The sequence below is a fragment of the Heterocephalus glaber genome, unplaced genomic scaffold (assembly GCF_053883595.1).
Source record: "Heterocephalus glaber isolate CG9 unplaced genomic scaffold, H.glaber_assembly_v1.0 deba00001428, whole genome shotgun sequence".
Classification (NCBI taxonomy): Eukaryota; Metazoa; Chordata; class Mammalia; order Rodentia; family Bathyergidae; genus Heterocephalus; species Heterocephalus glaber.
In genome coordinates, this window is record NW_028258293.1 from 8,898,724 (window position 1) to 8,918,813 (window position 20,090).

Here is a 20,090-nt window from a genome sequence, read left to right on the forward strand (position 1 = left end):
AGCATGGAGAAATCAGGAGGACAGGAGCAGGTGGGAAAACTTAAACATAGGGTTTAAATAACATTATTACCTAGGTAAAGGCAAGAATAATCTCTGTAGACACAGTGTTACACATTAAATAGATAATGTTGGCAAAACTACTTTTGGTGTAACTGGCTGTCTGTTTATGCCCCTTGCGAAAACAATTTTTGTTTTATATTTTATTTGATTTGTCCAGTTAAACACTTGCCCACATTCCTTGGAGCAACGCAGGGTAAAAAGAGTCCTTAGCAGTTTTATGTTTGTCACTGTCTGAATCACTACTAACCCCATTTTCTGTATTATTTAAAGAAAAACATGTCTGTGCCCTAACATGTTTTTACCATGATATTATGTTCTCAGCTTCAAACTTTACAGTTTTTAAGAGAATCTTCCTCTGACTTCACAGCAGGCCTCCATGAGGTGAAACTGTTCTCCTCCTCATGTGCAGTGGTTCTTTAAGAAGACAGTGGAAAGAGTGATGTAAGAGCCCTCCTCCGAGACTGTCTTTCCCTCCTGACCTCAGCTCTGCCCCTCAATGAGCCCAAAGCCAAAAACCTTAGACTGTGATCAATAAAAGACCATGGGGCTGTATTCTGGCCAGGAAGGTGTCTGCCTTTTCTTGATCAATAAAATGGAGAAGCCAAATCATTGTGCTTAGTTTTCATTGAGAATTGGCCAGCAGATGTAACCAGGTGCCTGTTCCCGGGGGATCTGGCTCCCTTAGTCCTCCTTCCTCTACTCCAGCCCTGCCCTGAGCTGTGACAGCAAACTCTTTCCAGAGTGAGCTTATTTTACACCTGGAGGGAAAATAATCTGTCCCCAGCCTTCTACCCAGGGGAAATCTCCTCCTCCTGTCCAGTGACCTACATGGTGGGGCTTACACAAATGAGCAAGCAGGGCTTGTAGGTAGGAGACTGGCCTTGCTGTGCTGTTTCTAGCATTTTGCAAAAAAATCATAACAAGAAATATGTATTTTCAAGCCACTTCGACAAATCTGTCATGTTTTTATTTATGAAAAACCTAAAAATAAAATTCTACGTGGTATTTGCAGGATTAGGTGGTCATCAACCAATATATTTCATAGTACATGTATCTGCATTATTAAATTACTTATGATTTTTATTATCCTTTCTTGATATAATTTTTCATTTCATAAGACTTTTACATTAGAGAAGAAAATGTTATATATACTCAGAACCTATTAACTGTATTTGCAGTGTTTTATTTTTTAAATGAAATATACTTACAAACTGTCACATGTATATGTGGCTAATATCCTATATTTCTATGATATTTTACAACAAATTTTAATTTTCTCAGTGTTTCAGAACACAATATATGTTGTATAAAAATATTAAGTTTCTCTCCCTTGAATATACACTTAAAATTAAGATAAATTTGGATCCTATAACAATGGCAACATTCAGGAATTTTTCCTTTGAAGATATGAAACCAAACAAATTGAACTTGAGTCAGCATTAACCTGTTCATCGCTACACAAGAAACAAATGATAACAATGAGCTTGCATTTTTTTTTAAATCGGGAAAATCTGTTTACTGACCTCCTAGGGTTCCCAAGAGGGAAACCTGCAGCAACCCTGTCACTGTTTCCAAGCAGGGCAATTTTAGCATTTTAGCATTTTAGCATTTGGCAAGCTGAATAGTCTGACTGTGAAACAACTCATAAAGGCACCGCCATTATGTTTTCACTTGACATCACATTGAGTTTCTTGTATCATTGTTTTCTGCTAAACTGTTTGTTGGACTGTTCCTCCTGAATTAAAAATACTTCACACACATGCACATGCACACAAACATGTGTACATATAAAATTTCAGGAATCTGTTTTGTTTTAGAAAATAATTTTAAGTTATAGCTAAATGGATGCACATAGAGGCCATACTCTTAAGTGAAACAAATAGGACACACATGTAAACACCAAATAGTTTCTCTGGTGTGAGAAACTGAAAGTGTAAATAAGGATTAAAATGAATAATTGATAATTTGAAATAGGAAGAGAAGGTCCAAAAGGGGAGGGGAAGTGGGAGGGGAAGGGGAAAGGAAAGAAGGGAAAGGAAAAGTTATGAGAAAAGGAAAAAATGGAAACAAAGTCTTTGCAACTAGGGAAGGGTGGAGGGGGTGAAGGGTGCACAGGGAATGGGGAAAAAATAAGAACCAAGATACATCGTGTACAGGTACAAGATCCCAATGAGAAATGTAAACATATCATATACCTAAAATGTACCAATAAAAGAATTTAAGCAAAAAATAATAATTTTAAGGAAGATTGAAGACATGATACATTAGAGATTTGAGAACCCAAAACGTAAGGTGTTCTGTCAGTAAGATTAAGTGGAGTAAGGATTGTCTTTAACTAATCCTGCCTAACATAAATTTTTCTTTAATTTGTGACATCCACACAATTGGGATCTTCGTAGCTAATCATTGTCATCTAAAATTGACTCATGTGAAAGAGAACCCTTGTCTCCTGCTTGGTGTGAATGTGAATCGCCCCGTCCCCTGTCCGGCAGCAGGGACTCAAAAGGCAGGATGCCGGACTCCTGGAGTCTCCTCTCCACACCTTGCGGCCTGTCCAAAAAGCCTCGCTGCAGACGCATCAGGCCTAACATTCACTTCCCAGAGCTCTTGCCCAGGGCTTGGAGACCCTGAGGAGCCCCGGGAGGGAGGACCGCGGCCGGCCGCAGGAGCCCGAGCGGGCCGGCGCCGGCGGGGAGAACCGGGCGGTGGGAGGGGCGGGCCCGAGGCGGGCGGCGCCGTCCCGGTCTGGCCTGGAGGAGGTGACCTTGGCTGGGCGGCGAGGCAGGTGGGCGTCTGAGCCGACAGACAGGGCCTCTACCTGGGGTCTGTAAGCGACCAGGCCTGCAGGCCGGGCGGGGCCCGGTTCCTAGCGAATCCGCGGGGCGACTCCGGGAGCCCGGGCGCCCCTCGCACCTGCTCCGCCTCCCGCCTGGCCAGGCCCGGACTCCGGGCGCAGCCGGGGACTCCTCTCCCCACCCCGGGCGCGGGACAGCCCGCGTCTCGGCAGAGCGAACCCTCCGCCGGGTCCCTCCCTCTGGGGCGCCCCGCACCCCGGTGCCGCGGGGCCCCAACTCCTGCCCCGTCGGAAGACCTGGCCCGGAGTGCTCCCGCCCCGAGGAGAAGCAGCCGCTCCGGCCCTCGGGGTCCCGGCCGGGGTCCCCACCCTTGGGGCTGCCGTGCACCGCCCGGCCTCCTGTACCTGTTGGCCGCCAGGCGCGACGCGATGTATCCGCCCGGAATCTGGGTGATGATGTAACCCCAGAAGAACGAGCCGTGGATCATCCCCACGGTCTCCGGGTCCCAGTTGAACTTGGCTTTCTACGGGGAGAGGGAGGGAGGAGACCGTGTTGAGGAACGGAATCGCTGCCGGCGCCTCCGCCGGAGACCCCTGCCCAGCCCGGGCGCGTCCTGCCTGCTGGGCTTGGGCTTTGCCTGTCCTAACGAACTCGCCTCTCGTAAGTGCAACGAAGGGCGCCGGGTAAGTGATTTACAGAGGGCTGAACGCCCAGGTTCTGCGGCCAACTGCTCACTGGAAGATCGGATCGCCACGAAAGAAAAAGCTGTGGGACCCCAGCCTTGCAAATGTGCCTGCCCGGGCAGACCTCCCAGGCCCTGCTCGGAGAGGGGCGCTCAGCCAGCGAACCCGGCCCAGGGGCCACGCGGAGCGCACAGTGCACCGCACCCCTCCCGACCCACGCAGGGAAAAGGCCGAAGGAGGACCCAGAGCTTGGGCTGCCTGGGACAAAGGGCATCTTGCCCAATTTGGGATGGGCCTGGAAACTTTTGGTGTCAGTCCCCGGCCCGGTGAAGTGGGGGCAGTCGGTGGAGACTGCAGCATTGCAGGGGTGGGTGGAGGTGAAGGCTTAGCTAGGCCTGGGCGAAGGCCCCACAAGGTGAGACCAGAAGGAAAGGAAGTGGCCCGGTGTCTGCACCGGAAGTGTAAGAGATTTCTCCTCCAGGGAACTGAGTCACCTCTTCCTCCCTGAGAATAAAATGTGGAAACCAAAGGCAATTTGCAGGCTCTACTTGGTGGCCCGGAGCCCAGTGATGATGCTCAGCTCCGCCTACCCAGAGGGCTCCCCAGTTTCTCCTCAGCCTGCTTTACAGTCTGGCCACTCAGGACTCGGAACAAAAGGAGCCACAGTTTATTTCTGTGTCCTTGGAGTGACCTCCCCTTTCTAGGGGTCCGGGCCAATCCGCACAGTAAAGATGAGGAACTAGAAGCCCCGAACCCCTTTCTCTCCTGAGCTGCAGCTCCCCTCCCATCCCCGGAGATAAATCTCCCCAGGGCCTCTCTCCGCGCACAGCTGGATGATCTGGTTTCTGTTTGGTTTCATTTTGATTATTTAAAATGTTTGGGTTGGGATCTGGGGGCAATGAGGGGCTAGTAACGAATATCCTGTTCTACTGTTCTACTTCTCCGAGTGAAAGGAAAACAGCATTTGTTTAACTTGGGCGGACTCTGTCAGGCCTCCACCTGTGTGGAGTCTCGATTCACCAGAGCCCAGCGAGCTGCATTCTGGCTTCCGCTTTTACACGAGGGGAACAGGGCCCAGAGGCAGAGCGGGGGCTGCCCTGGCCGGGGAAGGGGATCCGAGCTTCCAGGCCTTGCTCTGCGGACCGGAACCGTCGGGCTGGCAGGGGCCCACCTCCTTGATGACTTTGCCCGCGCGGTGGACGGTGCTGTTGTTGACCATGTCCACGATGGCCACGCCCAGGTTGCAGCGGATGCCGAAGGAGATGCAGAAGCCCAGGCCGCTCATGATGGCGATGATGTAGCGGCGCGGCAGGCCGAAGCACGTGCAGTCGCACAGCGGCGCCTTCCTCTCGGGCACCTCCAGGGGCTTCCCATCCTCGGTCAGCTCGATGGTCTCGCCGGCCTCCTGCTTCTTCTCCAGCACCCTGCGCGTCAGAGCGGGGAAGGCGCGGGCGCCCGGGTTAGCCGCTGGGGCACAGGCCGTCTCCGGACACGTCGGGGCTGGCCTGCGGGACCCTACCTCGCCCCCCCGCCCCCGGGGGCGACCCCAAACCTCAAAACCTCTGTGTCCTTTTCAGCCTCCTGCAGCCCCCCATGCCCACAGCAGGGACGGACGCTTCAACCTTAATACCTTCAGCCCAAGACATCGCACCCCATGGCCCAGGATCCACCCCTCAGCGCCCGGACTGGGCAGCAGGGAGCTCTCGGACCGACTCTGGGGGGCGGTCGCAGCTGGTGGGAAGGGGCAGAGGGGCCCCACCCGCCCCGCCCCCCGGGTCTCCTCCCGCCACTGCGGTTCCGATCCCCGCAGGAGCAGGCCGGCGGACCAGGACCAGGCCAGCAGCCACCCCTCCTCGCTCAGCTGCCCCTGCCCCAGCCCAGCCCCGGGATGAGGCCTCTTCTAGACCAAGAAAACTGAGACTGCCGAGCACTCTCTCCTTCCCCGTAGCCGAGGGCGCACGTTCCTTCCTCACTCCCTTACACATTTTCCCTTTTCTTTTCCTTCGAGTGGGAAACAAAGGCCTCCGCAGCATGTGGCCGACACCTAAGCTTCCTACAGCTAGGACATGAATAATTAATTATTCACAATCTTGCGTCATTACTCTCTCGGTTACAAACACCGAAAAATATCACTGGGCCCTTTTACACAGATGGAAAATGTGACTCCCAGTTCTAACTCCCCTTACTTTTCTAAGATTTCCACACCAAGGAGGAAGACCTCATTTAAAAATGATTTTTTGAAAGAGTACTGCATAAAATTTCACCCTTCTGAGTCAATTCCTTTCTGGCTTTCGTCCTTGGGGGAAAGGGGAAAAGGGAACCGCAAAGGAGAGGTGGGATTGTTTTATTAAAAGGTGTTATTGTTCTAGTGCCTAACCTATCTGTGAAATTTCTATTTTTAAAAAGGAGAAACGTGAAAGGCAACAGCTCTGTAGCCCCTTGAGATTGATACTCTGGATATTTAAACAAAGCAGGTCTCCGCTTACAATTTGCAAATATTTTCCAAATCCTCCAGGTAACTATTTTCAATCTGTGTCCTTTTAAATCTGCACGAACAAGGGATTTTTCCGTGTGTTTTTTTTCCACTCATACACACCAGTGAAATAAAGGAAATTTTCAGGTCAGTAGTTTGGGATGTTGCCGCCAAGAAATTGTAGGCGAGTAGAAAAAGAACATCACATTCCCAAAATCTAGAAAATATCACCTGGAGAGCAGGTCATAAAGGTATTGGAGGAGAGGTGAATGCTACACCTGAAGTCTGATACCAATGTTAGGAAGCACTGTAATTTTTTTCTAGAAGAAAACAATTAGCCAAGCTAGTATTTTCACAGGGGCTGTGGATGCCTATGGATGCAAAGTTGAACTCTGCACCTGAAGTCTCCCCCTGGTCCAGCTGGGCTGGGAAAGAGCAGCCCTTTCCAGGGAGGCTGAGGGAGTGCAAGGCCCCTGCGGTATCTACTGCCGCATAGGCGTGGAAGGGAGCCTACACGAAGCCCATCAGAGCAGAAGAGACTGGAAAAGCGAGGAGACACCTTGCTGACTTTCATTATATCGCTTACGATTTACCAAGGCTTCAATTTCCCAAATATGAAAATGAGTGCTTTCATGGAATCATCTGTCCTTTCTGGTTGATTTTTCTGGCATTGTTAACAAAAACTGCATAAATATCACACACCTAGAAGGATTGGGCATGATTCAGTTTATAGCATAATTAGTGCAATGACTACAAGGGGGATAAAAAATTTTAAATCATTTGTAGGACTTTCAAAGTCATTTTGCTCGTTGTTGTTATGGTTGTTCCTACAAGCACCTTGACATTTCACATGCAACAACTAGACTGCTAGAAGAAAGCTAGTAATTGAAAATGCATATGCATTGCTTCAGGTTCAGAGAAAGGAACTACTTCAGGTATCAATTATTGATATATTTTGATTCCTTTTCATTCAGTACAGAAAGAGATTCCCTGAAGGATTCTCTACTATGGTTTTGAAGCTGAGATCCAAATTTCTTTCTGCCATTAAGAGACTATCCTGGTTAATTTTTAGAGAGTTATATTTTGTTACTCATTCTTCTGCATCAAAACAATTTAATTTGAGGTATTCCAAGCACCAAAAGAAAGGCTTTTTGAGCAGGTACTGGTCATTTCTTAATTGCAGAAAGGATAAGTCCTCCATAAGACAGGATGAGAATTTGCAGGTACCAAATCAAAATACACACACACAACACACACACACATGCACACACACACACACACACACACACACACACACACACACAGAGCAGACAGGTTTATTTAGTGCAACATTCCTGCATTAATAAGCAGGTTTCCCCAGCAGCCTGGCTTCTGCAATGGGCAGCAAAACGACTTTCCGATCATATTACAGTCTCTCTAAGAAACCAAGGTTTAGTGAAATATTCCTGCAGATTCTTTTCAAGGCGAGCCCAGGTACACAGGGCTTACTTTCTCTTACCTGTAGATCTGGCCGAGGGATTTTCCAGCAAAATTCTTTAGCCCTTCTTTCCCTGGGGCCAAAATCCTTTGTTTTACGGACTCCATTCCGGAAGACTGCTGTCTTGTCTTGCCAGAGTTAAGTAGTGATTGCTATGAACGGCGAGGGCTTCGCATATTTTCCTAATAGCTAACCGTGGTGGTAGTTCTTTCTCCTCAGCGGGCTGGTATTGGTATGCCTCCAGCAAGGGTGCCGGTGAGAGAGGGGCGGGAGCGCGAGAAGGAGAATACAACAGAATAGCTGCACGCAACCCACGGGTTTCCTAATAGGAGAGTTGGTAGACACAATCGGAAAGTCTCATTGGAAGGGGAGGATCTGGTGGCAAAGGGCGCACGCAGTGCCGTGGTATTTGGGCGGGTGCGGGTGCGTCCTTGTCTTGCTCGTCAGTTTCCCGAAAAAGATGTTACTTCTCGAATTCCCAGGCTCATTGCAATCAAATCTGCTGGCTTTCCAATGGAGGGGCCAGAGAGACCACAGCACCCTTGCGCGAGGGCAGAATCAGAAGAATGCTACTTTGTAAAATGATGCCTTTGCCGCAGGGAGCTGGGAGCACTTGCAAAACTCACGGGAGCATCTGAGGTCTCAGGTGGGAGACGCCGCTGTTCGTTTCCCTCCCCTCCTGGTCGCCTGGCCTCGCGCCGGCGCAACTCTGCTCTGCGGTGGAGTAGAACTGGGACGGAGGCGCGTGGCTGGCCTCTGAGGACTTGAGTAAATCACAGACACACACTTCTGACTCGGGAGGCATCAGGGAGGAATGGATCGGAAGGGCTGGCGGCGCCCGCCTGGGCGGACAGGTTCAGTACCACGGACAGCGCCCTGGACGACCGGTTCAGCACCACAGACAGAGCCCTGGCCGAGCAGTTCAGCACCACGGACAGAGCGCACTCCTGGACGCCGGGGCTTCCCCTCCAGCCAGGGCACAGCTTCCTAAGCGAGCTGGGCGGACCGCCCTGGGCGGACCACTGGGGCTCTACAGGAACGGATGCTGTGGAAACCAAGGAGAACGATGTCATCATCTCCGGAGTTTGCTGGAAGAATGGGCCCTGCCGGGGAGGAGGACTTTATTAAAAATTGACAAGTTACTTCCAGTTTGCTACCTGGTGCCTAGAACATGGTATTGCAGGGAAGGAAGGTTCCAACGTGTTCCACTTGTGTCTGTGGCATTCGTGAACTCCAGGCTCCCTAGAGTATGAAACATATGTACTCGAAATGCACAATTATATAGTTTATTTGTTCAATTCAACCCGTGATAAGAGAAAGAAGGAAGGCAGGTAGCTGGAAAGAGAAAGGAAGAAAGATGGAAGAGAGGGAGAGGACAGAAAGCAAGCAAGCACTTACTTAAAGGCAAGACAGAAAATTTAATGTAAATTCTTTAGAATTTTAGGCTGTTTTACTTAATTAACTTACAGCTATTCCAAAATATTAATATACTGATGAAATTTGTAGCTATAGCTTGTGCTTATCAGCAAATGATTAATTGGTGATGTCTTCAAGATTTATTTTAATATATTTGTCTTCCACTGAAATCTTATTTTTTCCTTTGTAATGCTTTCTCCTAAGGCAGAATTTTTGAGAGAGTCATGTAAGATTTTTTTATTTTATATGTTTAGATATAGGATCAATTATTTATTTAATTAAGCAAAGCAAGAAATCTGTGCTAAACTGATGTGAATTATTCATGCTTTCCACATGAATCATAAACTTCTGAGATACAATTCAAGCAAACGGTTATAAAGCAAACTGGCCTTGAACCACATTCTCAAGGTCAAAATCTTGGCTGTTATTTAAGCCAACAGGGGGAGTAGATTTTACTTAGAGACCATAGGATGAAATCTCAGGTCTAAATACAGAATCATATAAGACTATTCCCTGAACACTTCAAATGATAGAATGGATATTATTTACTGAACAGGTAGCTGAAAAAAATATTCACAAGTAGCTAAAACCATTTGCTGCTAATAAATATGATAACTGTCAAATTGTACTCCACTATAAGTTGTAGCAAACAAAAGATACTGGAGGCATATTTGTTTTAGTTTTATAAATACGTATAACATATAAGTTTGTAATATAACAATAAATACAATTTTTTTGAAAAGTCTGGACTTTTTCAAAGTACTATCAAAATACTATCTACTTCCAAAGCAAATCAACTATGAAGAGACAAAAAAATCTCATTAATCTCCTCACAAGCAAAAAACAAAAATACTCAAGGTACTCAGAACTTGACTCACCTGGGTGTTTTTCAAATTTTTGACTTCATTAATTCATTACATTTAATTCACTCAGAAATACGCATAATTTTGTATTCTGGGAATTTATGCAAAAAATGAAAGCTTTAATAAACATCTCTGAGGTTGGAGTGCTGATAGAAAAACAATTCTGCTTGAGCTCTCCCTAAATGACTAGATATCTAACCCACCAGGAAAAAAATATGATCACAATTCACTATACATTTATGAAGGGACACCAACCAATATAAATCCAGTAGGAAAGTATTGTTTCTAGAGTAAAATAATTACATTCTTTCATCTTTGTTGAAATTAATACTATCTGGCTCTCTTCTCCCTCCTCTTGATAACAGTTTGAATGCCTGAATCACAGTAAGTGCTAATATTGACTTACTCATTCTGAAAATGTTCAGTGAGTGACAAGAATTACACTCAGTCTGGGAAAACCTCCTAAAAGATTCCATGAGCTACATAGGAAATAGACACAGAAATATGACCACAAAGAATTATTGGTAAAAATAAACAAATGAAATAACCCAGTCTCATTAGGCGATTTTTCCTTGGCTGTCTAAATACTTTAGAGGAAATGAAAATCAACGAAGATGGTGGCAGTCCAGTGGAAGGGTGGTAGCATTTGGAAAGGATCCTAGCTAGTGGGGAATTCACTGGTGAACTCCTAAACAAAGGGAAAATGTTGTATGAGGGAAATTGCAGGACTTGCTACTGGGCCACCTGAGACTGAATACAGCTATTTGGACTGTCCTTAAATGTATAGCTGCTCTCAGTATAAAAGACATATATTCGGATTCCATTATCTGACCTAACAGATTTCCTTCATGTGTGGGCACTGATTCTAAACACTGAACACATGTACTTTGGTGATACTGATAAATTTGTTTATAGGCCAAGAAATGCTAGAGAAATGCTAATAATTATCCACATGGCATAAATTTAGGTGTATGTAAAAAATGATTTCCTTTCCTTTCTTCCTGACCCTAAAAATCTTACTATTTTTTGTACTGGGGATTAAACTCAGAGCCTGTGCATCCTCAGTAAGTGCTCTGCCTATGAGCTACATCCCCAGCCCTTTTTATTTCATTTAGAGACAAGATCTCACTAACTTTTCCAAGCTGGTTTCCAACTCAAGCTCTCAGCCTCCTGAAGCTGAGATTACTGGCATGCATGGACATGCTCAGCTTCTTACATTCAATTTTACATTCAATTTTAACAATGCCTCAAATGCCATCTAGACAATGCTTCCTCTGAGAGAATTCTCTCCCCTCCTATTAAGGTTTCATTGAATATAAGAAACATGCATAGCATACTACAATTTATGAATGGTTTTCATTTACATGATGACCTCATTTATTCCTCATAATTTTTTAAAGCTAAAATGCTTTTCTATCTGTTTTATGGAAGAAGAAATTGAAGACTTAGGATTTGCCTGAAGACGTGTACCTAGCAATGAAGATAAAGAAGTGGTACAGTTTGGAAGAGTTTCTTAGAATTTGAAGTTTTGTTAAAATACGCTCTGATTAAATGAGCCCAGGGTGGAGCCTGGTATTCAGCAATTCTAAAAAATTTTCCAGGACTGCATGCCCTTGAAGCGTACTTTGAATATAAGTAACTTAAAGGATGGTACATGAAATCAGAGGACAGACTTGAGTCTAGATTCTTGGGATGATCAGTACTGACACTTTGAAACTATTGCTTAGCATTAATTATTTCAATGTCTTTATTGGCACAAATGAAAGCTTGCCTTGATTACTATCTTATGTTCCATTTGTAAAAGTCAATAAATTTTTCATGACTATAAATCTTTATTTTTGCTTTGTCCCCTGCTGAGCTCTTCAATCATATTTAAGCCAGATAGTTCACCATAAATTAGAAACAAAACAAAAATATGAAGACATGTTGCATTTTGAAAGGTCTATCTTCTTATATATTTTAAAAAGTCTAAACTTATTCTTCGTACTCCTATGAGGAGATAGTAAGTTTTATAAGAAATTGACCAAATAATTGTATGAATAGATTATTTTTATATCTGCATACAATATTACTCAACAGCAATGCAATAGGTTTGTTTACATTTGTTTGTGTCCCTGTGTGAGGGAACGCTTTGGGGAGATTTAAACATCTTGCAAATATTGCCCTCTGGTGGAAGCACGTGTCAATACTTTAGAAATAAATTGTTCTCAATTACATAATTTAAACCACTGCTTTTTTTATTTTTATATTTTTACTTTTCTTTTTAACTACTTGTTAAATTCAAATGTTCACCTGGAAATCTGAAGTGTTTTTGGTGAGAAACACATTTACAATTCCCAGTAGGGTACAAAATGTCTTTTAAGAATGCACTGATTATCTAAAAACCCCTCAGTTAATAAAAACTTTAATACTATAAGGAAAGGTAAATTTCATTATGAAAATACCTAATACCTTAAGGTGACAAATTCTGAAATTATCTTGAACGCTACATTGTACTTTATATTTTGACAAATACTCAGCAGAAAAATGCACCTCCTTTGGGACAGGTCTTTTTTTCTTTTTTAGAGTACAAATGAATTAGCTCAGTATTAAATTTAGAAAGTGAACACTCCTAAGGAGAAAATTGCTTTCCATTGATTATTTTTTATAGTATGCTATATTTGACTTTAGACCCCTAAGTAAACATTCATTCTAATAATTGCTCACATCTTTTAAATTGAGGCTACAAAATAAGCCCTAGGATTCATCTGTGACTTTTTCTCTTATCAAAGATTTTTAAGTGGACGGTTTTTACTTCAGCTTTATTTGATTATACTTTGCAGTATTATCCTTGGAGACATTTCTAAGAAATTGCCATTGTACAGTTTCTTGAGAAGGAGAAACAGAATGATTCAGTTTGTTTTAAGAACCACATCTGAAGGACTGGGGATTTAGCTCAGTGGTACTGCACCTGCCTCACAAGTACAAAGTCCTGAGTTCGATCTCTGGTACCAAGAAAAAAAAATCCCGCCACATCTGTGTACATAACTCATTACTCTGCACTGCTATCTTTAGTGGCCTACTATAAAATGTGTTTTCATTTATCTGTCATTTATCTGGTTAAAAACTATAAGTGGCGAGTTTTAAATAAATATAAATCATGGCTTTAAATATGTATTTTAACCTTAAAATATATGTATATAGTCCTATATGAAATATACCCTTTTGTGTGTATTAGAAATAATCTTACATTTTATTCCAACCTTTTCTTTCTGTACTCAAGAGAAGAAAAATCTTTATACACTCTATGCCATTGTGCCTTGGGAAAAATCCAAGTTTTAAAGTGATTTAAAAGCACTGCCACAGCTGGGGATTTAGCTCAGTGGTTCTCCCGCCTGCTTCACAAGCGCAAGGACCCGAGTTTGATCCCCGGTACCAAAACAACAAAGAACAAAAAAGCAGTGCCACAAATTCTAATTATAGCAATCTTTCCTAACTCTAGGATCAAATTTCTAGTTTTGAATTCCACATTCTGTACATGATGTGGTAAATCAGAGAAGGACTTTGAAACAGTTGGCCTCTGTAAACTCTCAAAAATACTTTTCCAAAAGTAAAATATATGGTTGTTAAAGTGAATATTGGGGAAAAATTAAAAATAGAGAAAAGAGCACAAGGTCCCAAGTTCGATCCCCAGTACAAAAAATAAAAATTAAAAAATAGAGAAAAGATGCAACTTATAAGGAAATGAAAGAAACACACATCGTGGCTTGTGATATTTTAGATATAAGTAGATCGAATGACAACAAGTACTACATTGCTGGATATGAAGAAATCTTACCTAGGTTCAGTGTCTTTCCCTCTGGGTTCCGTAAGGACCCTGTCTTGCCTTTACCACCCTGGATTCCCCATCTCTCCTGTGAGCTCCACACGTCTGTCAGCAGACTGCGGGACACTATCTTCCTGTGAGAAGCCATCTACCATTATTGAAAGCCCCCTTTGGCTGTCCACAGCTAGGGATTTCATATGTAACTTAGCACCAATTTCTAAATTACTGAAGATGTCAGAGGCAGAGGGTGGGGGCATTCGCACCTCTAGACTACTCAGAATGACTCTTTGTAAAGCAAATAGATAAATGCATAATTTTATATGAGGACATATATTTAGAATCAGACGTTCTCATCGCTAGAAGCATACCGTAGTCACGTTTTTTGGACAAGTAAATACACCACCACCAGAAAACGATGGTGTTTCAAGCTGTTTTCTAGCTGCTGCCCTCTAGTGGTAAAAAAAGAAAAAGATTCCTTTGAGTTAAAAGAACCGACCTAAAATATTAAGGTTTTTGAGAGTGGGTGGGTGAAGATGTTTCCCAGGATATTAATATTATATATCAGTTTTTCTCCTGGTATAAAGAATAAAAGACAATGAATGAATCATGGTTGAGAAAGTAATCTACCACTTATACAGTTTTTGGTGCACCTGGTTTAGGATGAAGCAGCCTCCTTCTGTATAAAATTCAGAGTTCTTGGTAATTCCCGAGACTCTGGATACCAACAGCCATCGCTCACCGGGAAGAAACAGTCAGTGATCTGATAAAACAGCACTGAAACCTGTTCTCTAGCTTGGCTAACTTTTCACATTTTAAACCACCGAATACCCTTTCATTACACTTCCACCAATGTGAGTCAGTAGCGGAGAACATCATAATGTATCAACTTGAAGTGTTCTATGAATGGAGGACTGGATAAACGGAGAAAGTATAGATAAGCAGAGTCGGGCTTTAGCTCTAAATTTTAAAACGTGGGAGTTATGTAAAACAGTCGCCGAAGAAAATCAAAGACACAGTAGCATCAAACAAAGCAAACTCTTACATGGCAAGATTAATCAGTCAACTTTTACTCAACTTATTTGAGCTGTGACTGTGTGTCAGTTCTTTTTCTGAGTACCAGAGGAGCAGGTAACATAGAGATCTTGCTTCCACATAACTCAGATTTTAAGTTAACCTTTTGAAATCGATAATCGCAATTTTTAAATTTGTGAGTAAAGAAAGGATCCTTGGAGGAGAACCAGCCCAGGATGTGACATGGATGCAGGGTCCCAGCTTGGAAAGCACTGCGGCAGGAGTCCTCGCCAGCTGGTAGAGTGACAGAACCACCTCCTCCCTGTGGTGAGAAGGAGGCTCCCGGCACATTCAAAGCCAAGGCTGGGAAGACTGTCTGCACACACACAGGCACAGCAGCCAGGATTAGGACACCAGCCTTTGTGTAAATAGCTTGAAAGACATCAGTTCAAGTAATGTGAGGAAATTGCTTCTGAGGGCTAACTGGATTTATACTGAGCACATTTCCTTTGTCCACAGCACGTAAGTCCAGGTCATTACTGTATCATCTAACACCGGCCATTGGAGATCAAAGGAAGTGAGTGGGCAGGAGGAAGAGGTCAACTGGCAGACAATACCAACCCACTACCCTTCCTGTTTCTACCCTTGGGCCCGGGCAGGGACAGGCTGGCCACCTAGTACTTCCCTCCTTAGGACAGAAGCAGTGGGCAGTGGATTGGATGGACTGACTTCTCTTGACTTGGAAGCCAATGGACTCTCAGATTTTGGCCACTGCAGCTTTTTTCTTCTTGGGAAAGTCCTCTGGATTGAAGTCCATTTCATAACAACATCAAACCATGCAGAATGTACACAATAGCAGTTCCACTACGGAGAGGAGCTCAGCTCTCTTAAAGTGTTTCCTACCTAAGAAGCGACAACATCAGGAGAGGTTAGAGTGAGAAGGTTAGAGCAAAGTGTGAGAAGAATTTTAATTAGCTCATTTCTCCCAAAGAGGCAAAATTTTGGCAATGGTGGAAATTAAAGCACTATTTGGGTGTCATAACAACATACATAAATGTCTCTATCATAGCTTTTTTGTTTAGTTTAGCTTTCATTTTATCAAAGTGATAAATGTACCTAGATTTAGAAATCTTCATATTTTTCGAGCAACAATCTTTGGATTCATTCTATCTACTGACAATATTTGCTATTGGGAAGCCTCACTTCAATGAAGAAGATAAAATGCGTGTGTGTGAGCACATACGTGTGTGTGCATGTGTGTGTGTGTTTGTTGGCACAGAATAAGTACTGAGTGCATTACAATCACTATACTGCTGTTGGTTGATTTTCAGCTTTCCATATATCTACTGTAATCTTCTTATGAAGAGTTACTTTTAATTCTGTGTGTTTCTGACTCTCTTTTTCTCTTTCTCACTCTCTCTCACTTAGAAAAGATAAAAACATGAAAACATACACACATATATTTCCTATCGCTGTTCGTTCACTCATTTTATTTAATGCAGAATTCTGTTTTTATGTAATAAATATAATACAAATATTAAGAAACTCTCCAAGGTCACACAATTCTCTGAAAATTCCAGCTCAAGCAATCTGTCTCTTATTGTTATTATTTCCTTTGCTATTTGTTTATTCAACATTGGAACTCCAGGCCGACCTTATTTGCTTTTTATTTTGAGACAAGTCTCACTAAGGTGCCCAGCCTGGTCTCCCACTTGTGATCCGCCTGCCTCTGGCCCCTGGACTGCTGGGAATAGAGGCAGGTGACCACGTCCTTCTATTTTGTCTTTATAAATGCAAGTTCCTTTTCCTTTGTAGCTCGCTAACTCTTTACTTTTCAACTAACTCATTCCAAACTTTTGGGTCTTGGGTTAGGTGTTATTTCTTCAAAGAAGCTTCTCTGACAGCCTAAGTAAACTTGAATAGCCCTCAGTCCACTTTCCCATCCTTATTACAATTTCATAATGATTGATAATTATAATTGAATTGTCATTCAAGAAATTTAGGTAGTTAATAGCTGGCCGCCAATGGTCACCTTTCATTCTGCCGGAACAGGAGATATGATTAGTTTGTATGAACTCAAATCTACTTTTTAGGGGCTAAATTCTGGCTCCTGTATTCTTCCTTCTTGGGTGAATTTCTTAATCTACTGAAGTCTGACTTTTCCCTTCAGAAATGGTTATAACAACATTACTGACCTCAACCAGTTTTTGTATGGACAAAATTAAATCATGCACACAAAATGCATCACTCACTGTAGAGTGAACACCAGAAGAACCTAAAATTACTAATCAGTATTAATATTTTTAGTGCCTGGTATCTATTTGGGTAAGTGAATGGATTAGTACTAATTGAGCCAAGTTATTTGCCCGTCTAGGAATACAATTCCTACACAGAATAGTGTAGCAAATCTAAGGTCCCAGTGACCTTGTTCCTCATTACAGATTATCCTCTGACCAGGCAGCTAGAAAGCCCTGGGGAGAACATCTCAGTCCCAAAGAGGTTTCACTGTTACAGCCCTTACAGTCCCATTTAGAAACAGAATTTTTTAAAAAGGTCCAGGGAATCCAATGTGTTTCTAACCCTAGGTGGCCTTTTGGACATGGAGGCACTTCTGAGAGGTAAGTGAGAAGCAGCAGGAGAAGGCAAGTCTGGTCTCCTGGAAGGCGAAGTGTCACTGGGGCCACAGTATTTGCATGTGAGGAGACATAGAAACAAGTCAGGACTTTGCAACTTTCCACGTGCTTTTCTCTACAGTGTAAGGAAAAAAACCTGCTGTTGAATAAACACAAAAAGGCAGCCTTAAAATTTGAAGGAAAATGTTTACCATCCTCAGAATGGGTTGTTGTTCTGGGATACACAAGCCCACTGAAGAGCATTTTTATTTCCGCACTGCACTTACTGCAGTACAGACAAGTTAGTGCCGCTTTGTCATCAGGCTGACCCAGTTTAAAACTGGTAGAAATGTCGCTTTCTTTTTTACAGTGAATCATAACTCACGTGGGTTTTAAATCCACTTTTTTCCAGATGACAGTTTGATGGTTGAAGTCATTTATATTTCCTTAAATAGAAGGAGCTGAAACAATGACAACTTTTGGTGAGGCATATAATTTTAGAACTTAAAGATCATTTAGTCTAAAGCCATTAATTCACCAGTGGTTACCCTGGGAACAGATATCTGAGGTTCAGTACTGTAAAAAAGATCTACTTCATCCTTACCAGAGTCCATGAGCCTGTCACCACACACTGGAGTCGCCTGCCAGGGGAAACTTCTTTTTAAATTTAAGATGTGACAGCATGCATGACATCATGCTCTTGGACCACGAGAGCTTGGAGGATTCATTTCATGTGCTACAATTGTGCTACCCCACCAGGTCCTCTCCTCTTCTCTCTCCTTCCTCTCCTTCCTCTTCTTCCTTTTCTTCTTCTCCTTCTCCTTCTTCTTCTTCTTCTTCTTCTTCTTCTTCTTCTTCTTCTTCTTCTTCTTCTTCTTCTTCTTCTTCTTCTTCTTCTTCTTCTTCTTCCCCTCCTCCTCCTCCTTCTTCCTCCTCCTCTTCTTCTTCTTCTTCTTCTTCTTCTTCTTCTTCTTCTTCTTCTTCTTCTTCTTCTTCTTCTTCTCTTCTTCTTCTTCCCCTCCTCCTCCTCCTTCTTCCTCCTCCTCCTCCTCTTCTTCTTCTTCTTCTTCTTCTTCTTCTTCTTCTTCTTCTTCTTCTTCTTCTTCTTCTTCTTCTTCTTCTTCCTCTTCCTCTTCTTCTTCCTCTTCTTCTTCTCCTCCTCCTCCTCCTCCTCCCACCCTCCTCCTCCTTCTTCTTCTTTTCTCTCTCTCTCTCTCTCTCTCTCAGAATTTAATAACTGGCAAGGATATGTAGATAAAAATAAAAAGAAGTTTTTAATAAAAATTGTATATTTACAACATTTAGAAGAAGACCCTTGGCTTCCTTTGCTCTATCTTGCTTATCACTTCTCTTAGCAGCAAAGTCATCCCCGGATGAAATATAAAGCATTATCCAGGTGACTGTACAGCCCAGCCAGATCATGGCTGAGAGCACCCAGCACCCCTTGTTCTGATGGGAGCCTCTTTTTTCCTCTGTTTTGCCTTTCTTCCTTCATGTGATTGCACAGTGCTTGGTTCACTTCCAAGGACTAGGCTGAGGAGGTGTTGAGTTTCACTCAGACGCTGCAGCACAAGCTCACCTCAGAGCTTTGTGACTGGATCCCCAGGTAAAGGATTTCTTCAGTTCATATTGGAAATCCTTATAAAAATCTCACCAGGATCCATGATTGATAAAGCACCCAAGTAGGTATTTGGGGATTTCTCAGTGTTTTAAAATCAATATTCCATTCATTCATTTACTCAAAAGTATTCTTTGAGAATCTGCTATGCTCTAGGCTCTATTCCAAAGAGTGAGGATAAAGAGGTGAACAAGAGAGACAATCTTCTGTCTCAGGGAGATTTTTTTTTGCTGGTTGGAGAAACAAAAGCAAACACATTAATGTCAACCCAGTTTCTAAAAACATATATCACTGAGTATTTATTAAAGTCCAGGAGCTGTTTGAAGTGCTTAGAGAAAAATATCTCATTTCATTCTGATTACAGCCCTATCAAGTAGGTGTACAATAAAATATAAAATTATATCACCTAATGCAATGTAAGATGACACAATTAATTGTCTTGGTTTTTTCTATGTGCCTATAGCCACATCCTGGAAAGTGGGTGATATACAAGAACAGACATTTATTTCTCATAGTGTTGGAGGCCAGGCAGCCCACAATAAGGGGGTGCATCAGGTGCAGACTTCCTCGGAGCTTCCTGAGAAGGCAGAAGGGCAAGGGAGCACTCAAGGGGAGGAGGAGGCCAAATACGAGTTTAATTTTATAACAACCAACTCACAATAGCCTCTCTAGAAATATCAGCATCGATCTTTCACAAGGGCAGGGCCTTCCTCAGGCAGTCACGTCTCATTGCCCCACACCCCTAAAGCCATTGCCCTCAAGATGACATTTCTAACATAGGAACTTTTGAGGACACATTCGATCCTCAGCAATACCAACCTAAATTCAGAGTGGTCCGAATGAAAGTACAACATTCGCACTTGTGTTTTTATACTTTTGTTCAGCAATATTATTAAACAATCACACTGTCTTGTGTACCATGCTCATTGTAGGAATAGAATGATACGAAAGTCTGTTTACCAGCAAGAAACATCTGGCTGGTTCAGGATACAGACAAACGAATGCACTGTTCCAATGACGTGTTCAGGGAGCTACGGCAGAGGACTGAGCAAAGGGCAGCAGGAGGAGAAAGCGAGAGAGGGCTGTTCTGTCTAGATAATGATGTAAATTGCCAAGAGAAACGGCCCTTGAGCTGCATCCAGCAGTATATTGAATTCCCTTTCACTGCAGGGTGCCGTTGCATTAAAACCAAGTCAGTTATGTGATGAAAATGGAAGAAACATAATGGGAATGAAAATGCACCACCAATGTTCTAGGTAAAAATTGTTTTTAACTCA

The 20,090-nt window shown here is 43.1% G+C and overlaps 1 protein-coding gene across 2 annotated transcripts in view; it reads right to left on the reverse strand.

Moving 5' to 3' along the window:
• Slc17a6 (solute carrier family 17 member 6) overlaps window positions 1–8,556 on the reverse strand; it is a 41,860-nt gene extending 33,304 nt beyond the window's left edge. The window contains exons 1-3 of one of the 2 annotated variants that reach the window (XM_004851564.4): window positions 7,510–8,556; window positions 4,710–4,962; window positions 3,260–3,378 (exon numbers count right to left, since the gene is read on the reverse strand). In XM_004851564.4, coding sequence (XP_004851621.2) covers window positions 3,260–3,378; window positions 4,710–4,962; window positions 7,510–7,595 — 458 coding nt within the window. In that variant the 5' untranslated portion in view covers window positions 7,596–8,556. Of the gene's footprint in view, window positions 1–3,259; window positions 3,379–4,709; window positions 4,963–5,519; window positions 5,605–7,509 lie in introns of those variants that run through there. The other variant, XM_021263930.2, reaches the window with a different exon arrangement.
• Between the last annotated feature and the right edge of the window lie 11,534 nt (window positions 8,557–20,090).